General features: G+C 36.5%; 1 protein-coding gene and 1 long non-coding RNA gene across 7 annotated transcripts in view; one reads left to right on the plus strand and one right to left on the minus strand.

Annotated features, from left to right (window-relative positions):
• The window catches only part of RETREG1 (reticulophagy regulator 1), a 124,255-nt gene that overhangs the window by 39,576 nt on the left and 62,987 nt on the right, over window positions 1–21,692 (minus strand). For 4 of the 6 annotated variants that reach the window (XM_068197115.1, XM_068197107.1, XM_068197089.1 and 1 more), the window contains exons 2-3: window positions 10,033–10,139; window positions 8,269–8,299 (exon numbers count right to left, since the gene is read on the minus strand). The exons of 1 other annotated variant lie outside the window; for it this stretch is intronic. In XM_068197115.1, the coding sequence (XP_068053216.1) occupies window positions 8,269–8,299; window positions 10,033–10,063 (62 nt within the window). In that variant the 5' untranslated portion in view covers window positions 10,064–10,139. Of the gene's footprint in view, window positions 1–6,579; window positions 6,642–8,268; window positions 8,300–10,032; window positions 10,140–21,692 lie in introns of those variants that run through there. One more of the 6 variants, XM_068197126.1, reaches the window with a different exon arrangement.
• On the plus strand, window positions 14,760–18,087 carry LOC137477856 (uncharacterized). Its single transcript, XR_011001230.1, has 2 exons — window positions 14,760–14,874; window positions 17,738–18,087. It is a non-coding gene; the product is annotated as an uncharacterized lncRNA (long non-coding RNA).

The following is a 21,692-nucleotide window of genomic DNA, read 5'->3' on the forward strand; positions in this document are numbered from 1 at the left end:
CAGTTTGAGCATCATGCTCAGAGCAATACAGATACTCACACATGAATAATTACAGTTTCTGTAAATATAACTGGGTTAGAATATATCCTTGTATAAAGACAGTTAAAGCAGCCCCAGTACAATTCTGCTGGTCCTTTGTTTCTGCCCTTACTTCTTCAGAAGTTGCTCTTCCAGCCAAAATAATGTTTAACCTTTATGTTTAATTAATAGGAACAGAAGACAAGTAAGGCTTACAGAAAGAGGAATGCAGGTTTTTTTTTTTTTTGTAATTGTAAAGAAACAGGACGATTCCAACATTTTCTCCTCATCTCTTCTGTGCACCCTCCATAATGAAAGGTGAGCTGAGCTTCTGGGAACAAGGAAGAGAGGAAAATGCCTTGTGATGGCTAAGACAGAATTGAGATATAACCAAATTACTAGAGAACCACAGAGAGTAGGCCTGACTTCAAAAGTTTGCAAACCACTCTATGTGAGAAGAAATTGGTTATGTGTACTACATAATTTCTGGCAAATGTAAGAAAAATAACAAGCCAAACAAGCCAACTATTTCTACCAGTGAGATACATGGCAACTACAAATGCTGTGCAAAATCCCTCATTTCCCCTCCCCTTAAACAAGAAAAGAACTGACCAACCACCAGCCTTTTCCTGCAATTGTATAGAAAAAGGTATTAAACAGTTTTTAGAAAGTGTGATACTTGTGCTAAAGTTAGAGCATTTCTACTGAAGTATTGGTTTTTGCTCCTGAAAGAAAATTTTTACCAGTATTTTTATCATGTATCAATGTAAAAAAAAAAAAAAACAAATCCAGGAGAATATATTACTTGGAAAGGTTGCTAACAACTTGGAAATAACTAGCCAGAAAGGAGAAATAAGGTCACACAATATTTAAAAAAAAAAAAAAAAAAAAAGCATCAAGAGGTTTTTGTACTGTAGACAATTCTTTCTGCAATCTGCAGAAGGTTTGATCATTCCTGTGTAAAATGCCTTTAGAAAAAAACCCCACCACACATATTGCTGCGTATCTGAGTTGTAGCAACACATTCTATAAAACAAAGGACAACTACAATCTGGTATTTGAACAGTACAGTGGCTACTGAAAAAGTAAGGGTTTAGGCTGCAAATAAAACTCAATTTCCATTTGCTTTCCACAAGTGTGCATTCACTTCCTGAAGGACTGCAACAGCTTTTGTATATTAAGAACATTTGGGGGAACGATATTTGAAGCAGAATTGTTTGAGGTATGTTATCCAGCCATATATATCTTCCAACACATATGAATATATAAGGTAAAATGCAGCAACCACTAAGAAATACCAAGGATGGAAGTCTTTGAATACTCCAGATGCCTTCAGACTACATTGAAATAACTGAAGAAGCAAATACTTGCTCCCGGGAGCCTATTTGTATCTATCTGTTAGACTATATTCTGCTCTCTGCCTTGCTGTAGGTCCACAGGAAGTATTTTCTTCAGTCTGTTACCAGATTGTGTAGCTGTGTAGGGCCATGTGAGGAATGGATCCTGTCTGGAGGACCAAAACAAGACAAAGAGACTGTGCAACAGAAACTGGAATTGATGGTGCCGTGTTTTGGTAATGACTGGCCCACGTGACTGCCCTTGACTCACATTACATTTTTTCCTATCTATAACATCAAGGAAATAGATTAATAAGTGTAAAACAGAAACACTTCAGCTACAGCCTTGATCTTGCTGGAGTTCCTAATGGAAAAAGACTTCTTATTTCCTAACCCGCTCATCTGCAAAGAAAACTATTTGCAACACCCTGAAGGACAGGACTTTTATTTTGAGATACAGCGAAGAAGCATATCCTTGGTGTCTCAAGAGTGATTTGAATACACAATCATACCGTGCCCGAGACCCATTTCAGAGAAACTTTATGTACACAAAGAGGTAAATAAATCAAGTCCCGTGCCCTGCAGTTGTTACTGCTGTGGATTGGTATTTTCGTGTGTTGTGCCAAGAGTGCAAGAGTCAGTTTCTTATTGTAGCCACAAGCAGCAGTCAATGTATCTCCAAAACAGACAGGCCTTCAGATCAACAGGGGACAATGACACAAGGGTTGTAAATGCCCTCACTTGTCTCACCACCCTAGGCTTGTATATATTCAAGGGAAACAGTCACCTTTAACACACAATATACATGACCCGCCTACAGGCATTTGTTTGGGAAGAGATAGATCAGGATATATCTCATGAAGTATTTCAAATCTTTCTCCATTGATCATGAAATTAGACTAAGCAGACTATGTCAGAAATATTTAGGCACATGACTTGCAGATTGTCTTAAGCAAACCCAGCAGGCAAAACATATGTAAATCAGAGGTATGCAAACCCTCTGACATAATAAACAAAGCATGGTAATTAGATTAAATATATCTCATTTATATTTAGGGACAACATGAAGAGTTTTTTTCATTGCTGTCAGTGAAATATCAGGAATAATTTTGCACAAGTGCATTATGGAGTTATTAGAGTTATGGAGTTATTACATTAAAAAGATTATTTTTTCTTCTTCTTGGAAAAAAGCCCAACAGCCACACATTACGTGAAGTCTGTCAAGCTCTGAATGGTGCTAGCACAGAATATTGTTCTCGAGAACACACTGACCATTGTAATGTATACAAACATCTATGAGCTGGGCTGATGCAAGTGTGAAATCAGTGTAGCTCAAAAGATTAATTCAGGTCTGGAGAAGCTATGACCTGAATTTGAAGCTGATCTGTCACATCAGCTGACCTAGTAATGGATGTTGTTACCTACCAAACAGTAATGCTTGCCTGGAAGTGGGCAGCAACTTTGATGGCTGTGAGAGTCCACAAGTCTCATCACAGCTAACTCTCATAAAAGGAATCCACAAAGAAGGGACTGGAGGAGGGAGGTGGTGAGGAACAGGAATGTCCTGGGCTTAGAAAATAACCTCTGTGTGTCTGTTTGTAACCTTCTATCAGTGAAGGCTATTGTTTCAGAAATATCCCAGTTAGCTAACTACTGAGCTTCAAGAGCACTTCAATATTAACCATGGTTTTCAACATCAAGTCCTAAAGTGCTCCAATGAAGACAGCTGCCAGTTAAAAGCTTCCACCAAGAAGTGTCATTTTCCTCTTGTAAATGTTACTGTTTCTTCTTACAGAATTCCAAATCTTCATTGACCTGATCACATGAGCAGCAGTGGATGAGACATGCTGTTCATGGTGCTGCACCTGCTTATTTTTCCCTCCTCTTAGGAGCAGAGAACATGTGCTTTGGGAATAAAAAAACTCCTTCTTTCAACCTACAAGGTCAGGAGAACCCTTTCAGGATTTATTTTCATAGCACAAAGGATTATATCCACAACATTCAACATTGAATAATATAGTGGGTACTACACACCTACTGCAGTCTGTGTGGCTGAAGCAGCCATTAGTGCAGTAGGGAGCCTAACACCATGACTGGTCAGGCAAGGCTCTTCCCAGAAGTCCCAGGTAGCTTTGATCTGAGAAAATGATAAAACATAACAGGGGACTGAAAACAAGCTGTGCAGAGCTGCTTCAGAGCATTAAATCCTTTCTTTCTGGCTTATTCTCTTCAGTCACTCTCTGATGGCCTTTTAAAAGGACTGTCACTTAGTCCCTTCTCAGGCTGCAACTAGGTTTTTCTTAGGCTTGATATAAAAATAATAATTCTGTGTTAATGTTGATTTGGCCTTCTTAAGTTTGACCACTCAAGAAATGAAAGTGTGTGACAATTCCTGTGGATATTCTAATACATCTACTGACTAGAGAAATCAAAGAAATCTCTCTAGGATAGGAAGAAATAAAACAGCTTTATAATGAGGAAGAGTAATTTAATAAGAGACCTTTCCCAGTATTCCTTTAACAGCTGTCACCCATTTTTTAAAAAAGCCAAGATACCTGTACAGCAGTTCCTCAGAAATGGAACAAGATTTAGGGAGGAAAAAAAGTGCTGCAGTGCTACCATCCCTAAGGAAGGTTCAGCATATCTTCAGTTCGAAATTTTAAACTTAAAATAGTACTAAATGAGTTCATTACAAATACAATCACAGGTCTTCTTACATAGACACATTTTACATATGAGACAACAAGCATTCTTCATTTAAGTTATGGCAATGAAAAAAGTAATGCTATGTTTGCTTTGATTAGTCAGCAGTGCTCAACAAAGAGGAAGGAGGACCAAAAGCAAGTGCCAAAAATTAACAGCATTTTCATTTAAGTACTTCAATCTCTGATACTTAGAATGTACATGCAGCAGACAAAATACACAATGCAGGTGAATGTTGAAAAAATGCAAGTTTCAGAACAGTCACAATTAGTAATTCACCCTCCAACTACCAAAAGTTTACCATTTCACTATAAAACTCATCAGAAATTGGTGCCACCATTTATGAAACATCCTACTGTGTTGGTGACTGACTGATATTAATTTTCAAAACCAGAATCACATAACAAAAAGGTAGGGCAGGAAACGAGTCTGTTCAGATAATTTTGGTACTACCTACATCTGTTTCTATAAACCAAACTGTGTATGGCAATTCCGTCAGGCACTAGAATTGGTCACTTCTGGAGTTAAACCATTAAAATAGCTCTTAGCACATTTTTGGTGGATGCCAACTTGTGCTTGCCAAAGCAATCCAGAATTTTTTCAAAGTTGGCACAGACTAGAAATCCTTTCCTGCCTGCACAGTCATTCTGCATGGACCTTAAGGCAGTTGCAAACTATGGATGCAGGGCTGTAAGGCCATGATGCCAAAGAAAAATCATGCACACATTTAATTTATTAGAATAGACATTTATTAGAATAGGCGTTGTCTTTCACTGAAAGTATCACAGATCTACCACATTTTTTTCTCTGTAAGACACTTAAGAGCAGGTGATTCTCTGCTGGATATGGGGATATATTTGGCATGTCTTGCTCATATATGATAACATGAAAACAGTTTTTCATATAAAATTTTGAGTAAAATAAAAAGGAACCATGCACCCAGTCTGAACATCTTACAGCAGTTCTTTCAATTTCAACACAATCAACAGGCACATTTATAGTAGCATTCAGAAAAAGAAAAACCCACCCACAGTGCAAACAAATGCAAAGTCTTTATGTGAACTTATAAAACCTATAAATGAAAGGTTGGGTGCAACAGTTGAAATTTCATTTCGGTTAAACAGCATCTCTTAAAGCTGCCTTAAGGCAGAGGGCTGTGAAGTGTCTAGAGCAATATCTATTTTTAGGGAAGGCACACAAGAGCCAGAGAACTGCAAACCACTAAACACTCATCTCTGCTCTGTGGAAACTGTCAGGAAAACGAACAAAGGACATGCATGCCTGTCCTAATGTAAGCTGTAAAGGACATCATATCACAAACCTTCTGTTCTTTCCAAAAGTGAACCTGCTTTTAGATGAGCACTGATGTCCATAAAAAGTCACCTGGATTTCTGAGAAGGCTTTCAACAAGGTCTCTCATAAAATGCTTTTATGGAGCCTAAGAAGCCATGACAAATGAGAGGAATTATTCTGGTTAGGACAGAGACCAGCTGCAAGGATTAGCAGAATTTAATCAAGTATCACATGATTTCTTGCAAAAAGGCAGATGAAATGTGAAGAAATTCAAAGAGAAAAAAAACCCCAAAACTCTTAAAGTCATATGGGTTTTAAGCTGATCTTTACCACTCAGGAAATTATCTTGAAGTGATTATCCATGGAAACATAGATCTATGAAAACATCTTTTCAGAGCTCAGCACAGGTTAAAAAAACCCCAATCACATGTTGGGATTTATTATGAAAAGAAGAGAGGGACAATGTATATCCCAAGGATCTCCCTGAATGCTATTTGTAATTCTGTCTCTCCAACAGAAAGGGGCAAAGAAATTGAAGAAAAATGCAGAAAAGCACAATGAAGACATCTAAACTCAGAGAACCTCTATTTAGGAACAATTAAGCAGTCATGAACTGAAGAGAACAGGTCAGGATAGAAGTTTATAAAAGTCACAGCTTCCTGGAGAATGCTAATAGAGAGTAATTGCTCATTATTTCTTCTAAAGAGAAAAAATGTAGGAAGAGCTTACAAACTATTATAGAGCAGTGAACAAACTGTTCACAAAGCACGTGCTTCAGCTGTGGATCTCTGTGTACAGGATGTTGCCAACAGCAGAAATTTCTAAGAACAAAACCAATGAGACAAATTCACAGAAGGTCCACTTAGAAAAGCTTGGGAGGGGGGTGGGAGTAAGGTTCAGCTGGAAGCTGCTGGGAAAGTACACCAGGAGAACCTTGCAAGCTTGTCCGGCTTTAATGCAGGACATTACCCAAGGTCATGTTTCTCCAGGCTGGATCCTTTCAGAGAGCAGACGCTGGGCTAGAGGGACACATACAATGCTTGTATTATATTACCCAAAGGCATGAGCTATGGTGAGCTCATCAAATTCTCTTTTTCACTCTCTGCATTGTCTCCCCACAGAACAGCAAATCAAGTCCAGCATTCTGAACAACTGAAAACCTGAATCCAAGATATTTCAAGTGCTATTTATAGTCTTTTCATTAAAATCAACTATTCTGGTTGGTGACCTGATGAACTGGGGAGTAAGAGAAGAAAAATGTATCAGACTGCACATTTATTTTCCATGGGAATAAAAGGCAGTCAAAAACCTATGTTTCCTTTCACTTCACAAGCAATTTAGTTTTCTTTGCCTTCCTCTTTTTGAATGTAAACAGGCAGGTAAAGTCAGATTCAAAACACTGAAAGACAGTAAATTTTATGCAAATTACTCTGGCAAATAACAGGAGGGAGAAATGAAACATAAATCACACTAATCTACTGTGCCACAGGAATGGCTTCTCAATTAAATTTTTTGAAGCACTGCTGCTCCACACAGATACATGAAGTAGCACTAGCTATGGTAAAAGCATTTTACTCTGCTCAGTTTATAAACTAAGCTGTCATCAATTCCATATAGCTCAATTTTATACCTGTGGAAGTTTAGAGGTATGAAACTGAACAGGAGCTGCACATCTGAACTGCTTTCTGTAATTGCTATGACACTGGTATCTGTCTCTAGACGGAGAACAAAATCCTGCATCTTCCCTTTTTCAAGTCTGCATAACTGTTTCTTCAGTGTCAGGCTACAATACAATAGTGTACTAATGGATATGCTTTCAAATTATGTCAGATATATAATAAATCCTGGTGGTCTGTTTAGAAGAATAATGCCTTAAATATGCAACCTTTTGTTCCAAAAATGAATTGTCTGCAATAGTTTAGACACTGATTATAGTGCTGTTGTGCTTAAGTAATGGTGTTCCCCAGTTCGGTGTTCCCACTGAAACACTCCAAACCATACACTGCTCACTCACTCCCTCATCACCCCCTCACCTGTGAAGGGCTGGACAGGGGAACTGGAGACAAAAAAGGTAAAGATCATGGGTTGAAATAAGAACAATTTATGGGAAACAGCAATGAGAAAGAACAATAAACAGTAACAGCAACAATATCAGAGTGTAGGTGGGACGTGAATGATTCACACACCACGTGTAAACTCCAGACAACACCTGACTGTGCTGCCACACTACTTGACCTGGAAGGGACTCCTTCCCCCATCCCTGGAAAATGAGGAGAGGTGCTAGAGAATAACCTTTAAGTCCTGGCCACACCCTTTCTGGCTACTGCAAAAATTAACTCTGTCTTGGCTGGAACCAGGACAACTGCCAACAAATTAAATTATATGCTCTATGGTAACATGACATAAACATTTGCCTAAGACAGACAAGTCAACAGGCTTCAAAATTATTAATTTCTATTCATATGGATATCAACTGATATTTATTTGAAATTATAATGATCAATTACTTATGCTGACTTAAAGAGAAACTCCAGCCATCTTACCTACTTCTAGTCAGCAGCACTGGTATAAGTTCTAAAAGTTCTATAAATTTTAAAATTACCTCCTTGACCAAAACAGTATTATTCTGCTTTTCAAAGAAAGCACTAATTCCCAGAAAACACAAAGCATGATAATCCCAGTGTAACAAAAAGCATTTCTAGAGGTATTCTGATATGTTACTATATACTTTAACGTACCTCAAATCAGAAGAAATGATTTATTAAAAATCATGAACAAGCACTAATAAACTTAGAAATATTTTAAGATCAAAATAATTCAGCAACTTATTAGAAGAAAACAGACTTTTAAAAATATTCCAGGTCAACTGTAACAAATAAAGTAATAAATAACCACGCATTAAAAATAAAGTACCTACTTGCCAGTGATGGTTCTCCAGAGCTGCGCACCTGCAATTGTAAGAATGTAAGATGAAACACAATGCACTAAATCACAAAGAATTTTATTTTTTATTCATAGAACCTATTCAGAATTGGGACAAAATTACTAAGGAATTCTCTGTATCAGTTAAACAGGAAAGGTATATCATCTTACACTAACAGTTCTTGAATTGCTTTCTATAAACTTAATATACAGTTAAAATTATTAATGGAAAAAGTCAGGATCTTCTATGGCTATATTTCCACATTAAAGAATGTCATGAAGATGATAACATAACTTTAACATGAATATACCCTCTTACTTCTACACACTGACAACCACTCTACATTCCTCATGAATCTGTAATAGTCTTGCCATCTAGTGGCTGGCTGGAAGCGTGAAGCAGCTACACAGACATGATATACTGGGAAGAATTTTTTCTTCTTCTTGTAGTGGCACTTCATTGATTTCTATTCATTACCACAAAACTCCTACAATATTACTTCGAGGGCCTGATTTTTCTTAAACTCTGTCCACAATGGCATCAAAGGCAATAGCAGAAAAAATTCGTTTGCTACAGTAAATAATTATTCTATAAGCTAGGAAACAGAGGTCTTCCTTGCCTCATCTCTAAAATGAATGGTTAAATAACCACACAAACATGAGAGTGCTACATCCTGAATTTGGTCACTACAAAAATATTATTTACAGGTATGAGTGAATTTACCTAAATCATTGCCTTCCAGCTAGCAAGGTGTTCAATGTTTGTGGTGATTTATACAGCACAGAGCTTAAAAAATCAAATTCTGCTTAGCTTTATAAGTTGGCCTCTGGGCTTGTAATACTCAAGCAGGAATCAGAAAGGTAACCAAGACTCCCAGAAAAAGGAATGACAGTAAATCATCCTTGAGAAAAGGTAGCAAATACCTGCTGTAACTAAGCAGGGAACAACTGGCTTTGGCAGTGAGAAATTAAGTGTTAGTATATCACAGAGGAATACCATGCTTCTCTGACATCCATTTCCTGCTTTTGTACTAAGTTCAGATGGTTTTTCAAACACTTTGCATGGGATTTAACGATAAACAAAAGGCAAAATAAGAATCTTGAAAAAAACAATTGTCATGGCAATGGAAATTAAAAACTTATGGTAAGCATTTTTGTTAAAGAATTTTCAAGATGGTAATGAAGTACAGGACAGGAATAGAAAAAAAAAAATCCAAAACATCAGACCAGCCAACAGACTCAAAATCCCTTTCAAAATTGGTTGTATTCATATAAGACTTTATACACTCTGGAGACTAAATGCTATACAAAGTAAAAAGAAAATACTGTTCACTTCTTATTTCAACTGTGCTAAGATAGGTATTTTCTCTGTCTATTTACAGATTTCACTGATATATACTGGATGTCCCAAAATTTCCAAAACTTACATGATTAATGTTGGAAGAAGTATGAATGTCTAGGAAAACATTGTATTTTAGAAAAGAATGCATTTTTAGACCTAGCAGTTGAGAAAGAAGAATGACTGTCCTCTCCTAACAATTGCACTCATCTATATGCTAAAACAAATCTCCTAATGCCCTCCCTATAAAATATAGCAAAACTTAATTGAAAATGGCAATAGACCATCACAGATCTACTATCACTCTCTAAAATTAGCTGATACTTTTACAATAATCCTAATATTGACTTGGCTTTAGTAATGAATTAGCATGCTCCAAAGTGCAGGTGTTTAAGCACAGAAGTCTATCAGTACATTTACCTTTTATCTTTGAGAATACCAAATCCTTCATTATCTGAAGAATTAACACTCCAAGTATTATAAGGGAAGTCAGATGATACACTCTCCAAGGGGTCAATGCAACAAACCTAGAATATCAAGAAAAATAAATGTTGAATACTTCAAAACTCACTGGAAGCATGCAAAAACTAAGAGCTGCTACAAATACTGAAAATAAATAGGAAGTAATAGACTCAGTAATTGCAATAACTGAGTTCAGTTTCTCCCCACAACCTTTCCATGAGAAGCAAGTATTGAGAGCTCTAAGCATGGCATTTAAAGGTACAAAGATTAAACACTGTAGTAAATTTTTGTCCATAGTTTTATTTGTGCACAAAGAAAATAAAGAAAACAAAATATTTTAATTATTGCATAGAAAGTACTACTTTTAAATTACCTGTGGTTTCATTAAAACTAATTGTCTTGGCAAAATGCACAAAAAAAGGTAAAATTTTTCTTTTGCTTCCTACGGAACTTATGTTTAAGTAAGATTTTTATACAAATCATTCATTCAAACACAAAGATGAGGCAAATATATATAACAGCATAACACTAAAACTTGTCTTCATAACAAGCTTTCATGAATTTTGGTTTTAATTACATAATTTTTTAGAACATGTCTAGTCAAGTCAAACAGACCTAGACTCAGAAAGTATGAATTATAATCTCATGCACTGATGACTTTGCTGCTGGTGTGTTTGGAGATTAGCTCTTCTATGTGTTTTAATGGCAAGTATCTTAACTCACAAAAAAAGGGAGTATGAAGTAAAAATAATTAAAATTCAACTAAATAAATTTAAAAAGCTAAAGTATTTTAATAGCTGGTTTTGAGCACTCTAAATCAGTGATCTGAATAGAAACAGTGAACAAGATAATTTTTCAAAGTAAAAGCAATTAACTTTAAAAAGCAGAGGTTAGCCAAAACCAGTAAGAAGCCACTGTCCAAGGCACTGAATCAAATGAGAATATCAACAGAAAAAAATCATACAAAGCTGGGATGTTTTCAAGAAACCTCTCAGATTTGAAAACAGGCTACCCAGCTTCTACCCAGTTTCTGCTTCAGAGCTTTTCAGCAAAAAATAAGGGGTAGGGGAGAGAAAATTGCAGCAAACATGGCCATTGAAGGAAGCCAAGAAGTACCCTTTGAGCACACTTGAATTTTTTAGAAAGATTGACTTCACAATATATCTAACAAGCTCAGGACACACTGCTGTAGTAGCAAACTGCTCCAGTTCTATTTCTTGAAAACCTCAAAAAGAAAATCTGCATTTAAAAAAATGTCCATGCCATTAATTTTCACATTTAACACAAACTCATAATACCAATCACCCTGAGCAGACCAGTATATGAATTCCAATACAAACAAATAAGCTCACTCTGAAGGTTTTATCCAAATATAAAGGATTTTTATATCTGTAGTGAATTTGAATTGTAAGATTATTCTATAAAATAAATATATAAAATCAGCACCTTTGTATAATTCAGCCAGCTGAAGAAAACCAACAGAGAAGTGTAGAGAAAAATTATTACAAGGCAACCCCTATCAAAACTGCCCAATCATAGCTCGATAATTCAAAACTTGTAACAGCTTTGCATCATACTGTCCTACTATTTTCCTTGGTAATATTATTCAGCATTAAAAAAATCTTTGATTGTGTTTAAGTGTTAAGTTCCACTGCATGGAAGACTTTGTTTACCCTACTTACTTAATTTACTGATAATGGGCTGGGGGAGATATGTGAAGCTGTATAAAAATCAAATGAAGAATTTTAAATCCAATTTCTAGGCAGCAGAAGTTTATAACAAATGCAGACCTTCAAACTGTTTGGGCTTAATACCATGTCTATTCTATAGGGACTTCATGGTGCTTATGCATGAATGCTTATAGAATCACACAGAATGCCCTGACTTAGCAATTACCATTGCCACTCTTTGGTCTCGAATACATACATCAATACCAAAATTTATATACAAGTGTGTGCATGTGTGTACATATACACACATCTTACTAGCTTTTCAAGGTAAGATCAGATGCTTACTAAGAAGGCTTAGTGTGTCTTTCAAAAAATGCACAGAACATGTTTGACCTACTTTATGCTCACATCTAAACCACACTGTTAGTTTCACTGCAATCACAGCTGTCACCTGCTGTTAAAAACAATTGCACTAATGCGGGCTAGGATTAGCAAGCAAGGATTAACAAGGTAGCATCCTTCTGAAAGATGCTTCCAAGTCATGTCATTCCACCTTCTCAATACTGCAGTGTCCCTGCTCCAATGTTTGAGGAAAAAAATTGTAATCCAGTTGAAGCAGCTAATGTAGTCACCAAACAAGGACTCTTAACTTCTTTGGAGAGCTTTGAATCGTTCTGACTGAACTTCCCATATCTTAACATTATTAGCTCTTTATCTAGACTGTGATGTGGTCTTTCTTTTTGCAAGAAAGACCATCCCTTGTGAATTCACTCAGCCAGCTTGTGTCAGCCCTCAGGTGCCAGAGCAACATAGATTAGAAAAACTATTTGTGAGTCATATGTCAAAGATCTGTGTCCTTGAAGCCCTTCCTGGTGGAAAGTTGCTATGGCCCCCTTGCATTCTTTTGGCATATATCTATCAAACATAAGCTTATCAAACAGTTAGTTCAACATGCAGGGATCTGAAAACCACTTAATATGCTACTACCACTGTCAGGATTCATAATTCTTCTAGGAATTATCAACATGATGCATAACAACCAGACTAACAGTTTCTGTACTACTTTTGCTCATTAATGACAATTAGGGCATTTTTGCCCCCCCCCTTTTTTTTTTTTTAATAACAGATTGCACTCTTAAGCATTTCTAAGACACACAGATCTGACAAAAAATTAAAGGCTCCAGAATGAAATCTTCATATACTGCACTCCTTCTGTATTGTAGAAGAATGCTATGTAAGAGAAGCTTACTGAACATGCATTCTTTTTTAAGCAATAAACAAAACACACTGAAGTTCAAATTGTTTTATTTCTTTTACAAATAGTGCAGAAGTAAAAATCATTACCGGAGACATAACCAAGATTTATTCCCCCCTTGAATTCTGCAGCATTTTGTGAATTGTTTTGGGGGGAAGGGAGGGGTTAAGAAACAGTGTACAGAATAATGCATTCCAGATAACTACTTCAGCAGTTAATAGGACAGCTTGCACAACAAGGGGACAAGAAATTCTGCTGTAGGCAGTGCAGGACTGCAAAAAAACCCAGTCATGAGGTGTCCAGGACTCAGTCCCTGTCACTGGCTGAAACAGGCACTCCTTGCACAGGAAAGGCCCTCACTCAGACACAGCCTCAGGGGTGGGATAGGGCCACCTGGCTTTGGGGCCGCAAGAAAGAACAGTGGCCTCACTGTGAAGGATGTCCTCTGGTCCAGAGCACTGAAGTGAAAGAGCTAATGGAGGTGCTAAGCAGGAGGCAGACCACTATGGAGTAGGACTTTCAAAAGCTTAGCTGTGTGAAATGTGCTCCAAATGGAGCTCATTTGAGCGAGCCATACTAGCTGATGTCCGACTGTCCTTCTATCCTATGTTCCTCTATGTAGGAAGAACGTAAGTGTGATAGAGCCAGCCTGCCACTCAACTCCACTGTGGAAGATTGAGAAACCATTTTTGTGAAATGAAATAGGAGCAATATCAATGGATAATTAAGCAGAGGTTGTCCACAAAGGTTGTGGAATTTCCAGCCTTGATGGCTGTGAAGACAAAACCCTGAGCAATCTGATCTGAATTAAGTACTTGATCTTATTCTGAGCTGCAAGCCATTCTAGAGACCTCATGAAGCCCCTACCAACCCGAATGGTATTTTCATTCTGAGACTATTGTAGGCTATTAGAAGTGACTGGCAAATATTTTTCTGTAAGATGCTGACCTTAAAACTTGAAGGCACAACAGTTTCTGGGCCTGGTTATATTGCAGCTGTTCTGAAATGATTCTAAACTGTGGAAGTAAGAAACAAAACTTGACAACTTCAACAATTAAAAGTGGAAATTCTTCAACTGCATGATGGTGAACATAAACACAGAAAAGTATCCTTAGGTACCTTCTCCTTCTTGTCTTTTGTCCAGTTCTTTAAAGTATGGGATGGTCATATGTCAATACTGTCAATTTGTTGTATCAAAATGCAGGTATCTCACAGCACACCAGAATTGTCCCACAGCACCTGGGACAATGAACTGCACAAACTGGATTGTACAAAGTTATTCAAGTGTCATGAGCAAGGTAAGAAAGTTTGATGGCTAATGATATCATACAATATTGCAGTCAGTAAACATAATAAAACATATAGAGCATGACAAAAGCTGTTTTCAATTCAGCTTCATGTATCATGAGATACAGGGAAGGTGTAGACCTACCAAATTGTTTCATATGTTAAATAAATCAATTTGATTCTTTCATTTCAGCTGTTAAGGTTTTGTGTTTTTTACAACACATTCTAGAGCTATGAATGAGTTGTACTTTGCAAACACAAAACATAAGAAAACATTTAATCAAAAATTAAATTATTTAGACTATCAGCAGCCAGTGCTAGTTATTTCTGGAAAGCCTTAGCAGGTACATTTTTAATAGCCATCTATCCCTAGATGAAATCCAGAGATAATCACATAAATAAATGAAAACTGTCAATAACACAGATGTGAACATGGAGTTTTGCTTCACCATCAGTTTTTATGGCACATTTATTGGCTACATGAGTGACTTGTGGACTTCAGTTCTATGTTCCACAAACTCATATTTACATCTTAAAACCAGAGGCCAAACTCTTCAGAGTAATTCGATGTAGTTCTAAAGAGTGTAGGTTTGTATATAACTGTTTCCTCATAAAATGTTTAGGTGAAAATCTACTGACACTTTTCAACAAGAGCTTTCCATAGAACTGGTCTTCCAATCAGACACTTATAAGCAAGCATGGCCTATGACATAAACCACATAGAGAATGGCTCTTCCCTGTGGAGAGGAAATCTTTCTAGTGCATTTTGAGGATACTGAACTACTAATTTCAAAGCTACGTGTACTTTGCTCTTACAGGGGACCATCTAACGCTGTTTCAGACAAACATCTACAGTGAAGGTATTGGGGTAAGGAAAAGATGTAGTAGTAACTGTTTCCTGGTGGTAACTGTTTCCTGCTTGGAGCTGAATGTAGACCATTCTCTCACACTTACCGCTGGAGCAATCAACACCTGTCTGGTTGCAGTAAATTCTGATGACTGTCTCAAGCAACAGTTCTGGGGAAGGGGAAGAGGGATTGTTTTCTTCTAATTACAGCATGAAGTACACTGCCTGAACAACATTTTTGAAATACATGGTAAAGGTAGTATCAGAAAGCTTGTGCCCTTACTCATCAGAGGGTCAATCATTTTGTTTGCCCTTCTGTGAACCAGGAAGAAAAAAATATATATTCAACATTATTTTATTTACAGGTAATTTAATGCTTAAACTCTCCTAACTGAAAAACCATCCCAAAGCGGGTTTGCGAATCCTGCTTTTTATGTCTATTAAATTTACAACTTTTATGTGAATTGCTCTTCTATATAAATGATTTTCATACTAAGCCTCTGTAAATATCAAAATGCTTTATCTACACATATGGAAATCCAAGCCTCCTATTCAAAACATTGGAAGTCAGAACTCAATAATCCAGTATTTTTCCTTTTGTTCCTTTAGTACATCTTGGTGTTGTGGTATAACACTAGCTAACAATTAAGGTTTCTCACTTTTCTCCTGCCCTGGTGAGATGGGAAGTAAAATGGAAAGAAGTAAATGCCAGGGCTTAAGAACACTTTAATAATTGAAATAAAGTTAATAAGAGTAACAATAATAATAAATGAAATGTGATACAACAAAAAGAGAGAGGAATAAAATCCAAGAAAGACCAGTGATGCACGGTACCACTGCTCATCACCCACTGACTGGTGCTCAGCCCAACCTGATCAGTGATGGGCAGCTCCTGGCCAGTTCCTTCCAGGTTGTGTACTGGGCACGACACACTGTGGTTTGGAATATCTCTTTGGCCAGCTCAGGTCAGCTGTTCTGGCTGTGCTCCTTCCTGGCTTCTTGTGCACCTGCTTGCTGGCAGAGCATGGAGAACGGGAAAGTCCTTGACTTAGGGTAAACACTGATCAGCAACAACTGAAATATCAGGTTCTAATCAACTTTTTTCTCATACTGAATCCAAAATACAGCACTGCAACACCGTATCAGGAATAAAAATAATTCCATCCCAGCCAAAACCAAGACACCTGGTCAAGAATTATAATGCAAAAATCCCTTCCCAATTCCTACACAAAACGTGTAGTTTTTCACTTAAGTCAGAGTAAGTTATGCACACTTTTTTGGTAGAATCTCGTTATAGAACAGAATTTTGTACAATATTATTATAATTATATGATATTTAGCTTGTATGTCTGAGAAATGCACAAAAACTGGTACAGCAGATTCCGTGTTGAAGGGAGGGAAGTACATGTAAAAAACCATATTTGTATATAGTCTGTCAAAAATTTTAGAAGGAACAAAGGCTTAAATTCAGCCTAAAAAAACTCCCCACCCTTCCAAAAAGCACAGTCTGTTGAATAAAATAATTTCAAAAGCATTTACTTCATATCTAATGTTAATTAAAATTTAAAATATGCACACTAGTGCTCTGGGTGCCTGGGATTTTGAGCTTAGAAAGCTGTATATCTGTTTAGCTGAAAACCTGTGAAATGTTGCTATAGAAGGCTTCTTAAAAACATGTACATTAAAAATGTTTTAGATCATGTCTAATTTAGTGGAGAAAAACCTTCCAATTCTTTCTTTGTTAAGACAAAGAAAACTCAGCCATCAACCTTTTATTCAAAGAGCTCATTTGTCAGGTTTCATTGAAAAGATTAGGATCGTATCTATTCAGCCAGAAAGCACAGACCAAATCAGTTTTTTCTTTAGAAAACCTTCTAGAACTTACTAGAATTCAAAAAGTTTTGAATAATAAATAAACTTATTGTCCTAAGAAACAGCCTCCCAAAAATTTAAATTACTGTTACTTTGACAGCCATCTGTAGAAGGGGTGGTCCTCTGGAAGCTCTGTGCACAGGCTTCATGGCAAAAGCAAAGACAGCTGGACAATGCTAACTTAGTTAACACATAGGATGGGAATTCAAATTGTGTATTTTCTCTACTCCAACTCAAGAAACCACCTCTTAACCTTAAAAATAAGTCTAAATAAAACAAAAAATAGTATAAGTCCCTAAGAAAAAACACTGGGAAAATTGTTCCAATGCTTTGCATTTAATCACCAAAGATAAATGTGCTTTTAAACTGGTACATTTGGAAGTATATTGGTGGTCTGGGAAATAGGATTAAGTTAATAACTTCACATTGCAAAATTATCTCACACTGTTTGCAAGAAAACTTCTTGAGGAATGCAGCAGTTAGAATCATGTTTCACTATTTGTGCTTTTGGATCAGATTTACTGCAACCTGTTGCATTCAGACAGGCACAAAATAAACAATTGAGAAGGAGAAAGTTTAAATGACCTAAACTACATACCTTCTGAGTCTACCATGATATCAAATTCTACTGTTACATCAGTGAAAAGAGGGAATGATATTTCCATGGAAGTTAAAATTATTTTGATTTTAAACACATAACATCAAATAACCTCGCTTCCTTTGTTTTTGCAGACAAATGCCCAGATGACCTTAATTAACCTGTGCTCTGGCAAAGTACAGAAGAAATCTTAATCCCATTTTCTCATACAGTAGCAGCAGTTTGAGCAGTAGCACCTCTACCGTGCTGCCCTAAATCTCCTTTTCTTTAATGCTCTCATTAGTCCTGAAACATCTACCATGGAGCATAGCATATCCTCCTAAAACGTCCATTGTTCTCAAAATTCTACTTACTATTTGAAAGGTCTCATTATTTTGAAGCAATACATGAAGAAATTATAATTCCTATCTTGAAACAACTGCTTTACACACAGCATACGTACATTTCAGCAAGACAGAATAAACACAAGCCATGCTGCAATTAATTTCTGTTCTCCTGTGTTCTGGATTTCCATCTTCCATAATGTTCTCATCCTAGATTTGATCCTAAATTTTTCAGTAATGCTTGCTTTTCCTCAATTATCCCACTTGATTTCTTTTCTGACTGATCCTGATTTCATCTTATTGGTTGAAAAATGCTGTCAGCTGTCCAGGTTTTTATGTAACACTGTCTGGCTCTTAAACAATGTCAATTTTCATTCCTGTAAACTAATCTCTCAGGCAAAAGTATGAAAACTGTCACTAAAAAGCTGTTAATGGCTTTTAATAATTTTTGTTAACTAAATCAAATGAATTTTACTTTCTGTTCCACTTTTCTACCTCCAAAGCCTTCAAAAGTTTTCATAATTTTTATTGGAAAAGTGAACATAAGCCTAAAACTGCCTGGGTAAAAACAAGAAGACTCTAAAATTATATCACAACTTGTGCTGAAGTTGGAATTTTAGCTTTATTTGAGGAAAAGTATTTTGAAATACCACCTTCAAGGAAGCAAAAAACAACAAACCATAAACATTTGTTTATGCTTAGAGAAATATCAGCAATTTTCTGTACTAAGCTGTGTGGAACAAAATAAATTCCAATACCAGTAAGTTACAAAGACTTAGCAAAAGGCAGCAAGTTAAATAAGTTAAGGACTATCAGAGTAGAAGAAACAAACTAGCAACCATATAAGAAACCCATTCACGTGAATGCACGGTGAATTTCAAAACTGTCTATGCCAGATTTTTTTTTCTATTTTCTGATAATGAAGGTATTGTCATTACAAAATAATAATGTCAATACTTAACCTACTTTACTATTCTTACTTGAGTGATCAGAGACATAAACTCTTATTAGAATTTAAGGCAGGAGTATTCACTTGTGTGCTATCCTGATACTTTGGATTTTGGGAAAGTAATCCCAAGACAACTCCGAATGTAGCTCTAAGATTTCCTGTAGCAAAGACAGCCAAAGACCAAAATTTCCCAAATTCAAAACCATATTTAGCATCTGGGTGCTATAATGAAAAATCCATATGTGTTCTCCTGACTTGGAAGATATTATAAATTTAATTAAGTGATCTGAAGACCAGCATACTACAAACTGGCCTCAGAATATCAATATCCCGCCTTACTCCAACTCACTTAATTTTCATGTATTTTCTTTATGTTTTGATTTCAAAGATTTCTTTTATTCCAATTCTCACTTAATTTGACATTTTGTCACCAAGAATGTCCGAGTAGGTCCCCTAGACTACATTTCCACAGTCAGAGCCACAGTCCACAAATACATAAAACAGGGCTGCTGCATGTCTTCTTGTAACAAAGAATAGAAATGCAAGCATACATTGTGCATGCACACTGCTCTCTAAATGGGCAGAAATCTTGATTTATAGACAAGTGAGGCATAGTAGTGGTAGCATTTACAAGTTGTGTGCAAATATATGAAATAAATGCTTGGCTTAGTACTGCTTTCTTACATTGAGAGAATAAATTAATGAATGAAAAGTATTTTGAGATCTTTTCATGGTATACTTTATTATTGCCAAGCACAGATTTCAAGTAAGAAACACTTTAAGAAAAAGTCTTAAAGTGAACTGGATACTTTAAAACAAAACAAACACTTCAATAACAACTGCTAAAACAAATTGGATACTTAAAAACAAAACACACCAAGCCGCTAAATTCTGAATGTGCTTTGTTACTAATATTTAAAGAGCAATTAGATTTTCTGTCTGGAAAATATACAATCTTTACCTGATACAATGCACACAGACAATTCAGATATAAGCAATATTGTTTTCTCTCTTGATTGTTTCTCTCAGACAATGGAAATATTCACTAGATCTGAGACCAAACAAACAAACAAAAAGTATGGGTATGGATGGTGACGGAAGACTATTTTTAATGGAAAATTAGGCATGCCTGCACCCCTGCCTAAATCAAGGACTGATACTTCTGAGGTCAGAAGGTATATTAAAATCTTCAAAGAAAAATGTGGATTTGGGCTGGTGAAGAGAATAGCAAATAGGGTAATGCAATAAGTTTGTTCCACAAGGAGATGGGAAAAGAGAAAAGATCTATTACATCTTAGTCTTTTTGCGGCCTCCCTTCACAAAAAATCCTAGGGAAATCAGGAAATTGGACAACTGGTGAATAGATGCAACTGGTGTATATAGGGATGACCTTGCAGACATGAATGCACTTTAGTTTGAAAGATTTATCTGCAGATAGAAAACATGTATTTGAGATAGATATCTGCAAACTACAAAACACATGGAGCAGTACAGAATTACTGAAAATAAACTTGTCCCTCTGACCTTGTAGAAATTTAAAATTACAGATTGGGAGAACAAAAAACTGCCACTATCCCCTCTACTCCATACAGGCAGAGAATAATAATTAGGATAGAATTCTACCTTAAAAGTCTAGGACTGAATGATAATATTTGGATAAGATTAAACCCAAGACTGGAAGTTATCAGTCAACAGCCTAACACTCAGAACACCTGGAGTGAACTTATGGCACCAGCACAGAGTTTCTCTGTTCTTGGCCCAATCGCTCACTTTTTCAGTACAAAGGGGTTAAAACAGAGTGAAAAAAAACAGCCTTGTTTTCCTGTTATTTTGACTTCAGTCTGCAAATTATATACAGCACAAAAATCTAAATCATATTTCAGATGGTTAGATGCAAAATAATATATATATATTTAACTCTTGCTCATTTAAAAGATTTTTTTCAGATTCATTTAGGGCAAGAGGCTTAAAGCTGTTCATGGTGAAAAAATAATAGAGGTGGTAACTGAACAATGCTTTTTCAGTAGCCAGATTTGTGTCTACTTTTAATATTCTCTTGTTAAAGAGTCCACAATAATTTGTCAGGAATATTAAGAAAATCAAGGAAATCAGAAAGAAATTAAGTTAGTAAATTTCTTGTACTTACAAGAACAATATTTTAGCAGTAACTATCAAAATTGCATTTATTTACAGTACAATGGCTAAGAGATTTTTTTAACACAAAATAGGCTACAGTGATATATATTAAAAAAAAAATAAAATCCGGTGACACCAGAGAAACAGTTCACTCTCAGAAGCCCCTACTCCAAAGGTTACACATGAAATATTTTGATGGGTGAACATACAAGAACTAAACTAACCATGAGGAAAACTGTCCCAACAAAATTAAATGGATGGGAGGAAGGACCTGGTGTTGCTTTTCCAAAATTCAGAACACTGTAAAATTAAACCTCACCTCCCCTTTCTCCTTCCACCAATGCTGTTGCTGCTATAGTGGGAGAAGTCTCCCATCCAGAACACAGACTACTGAACTCCGAGATATCCTGATTAGAGGCCGCATGCACTGGGAGTCCCCCTATGGGGCATGGATACTTGTAGGCACACGACAAAGAAAGAAAAGGCACATGAAACAGCAACTAGGAAATGTCCCTTCTACCTGGCTCCAGCCAGCACAAAGCCCTGCCAGGAGAGACTTCACAGGCAGCAGGGGTGGACACTTGTTCCAAGTCCTGAAACAGTTGTGACTGTCTGAGTCATCACAAACCAGGCTGACCAGCTGGATCTCAAACAAGAAAAGGAGAAGCAGCAAACACTGTG

This window comes from Anomalospiza imberbis, chromosome 1 (genome assembly GCF_031753505.1).
Source record: "Anomalospiza imberbis isolate Cuckoo-Finch-1a 21T00152 chromosome 1, ASM3175350v1, whole genome shotgun sequence".
Taxonomy (NCBI): domain Eukaryota; kingdom Metazoa; phylum Chordata; class Aves; order Passeriformes; family Viduidae; genus Anomalospiza; species Anomalospiza imberbis.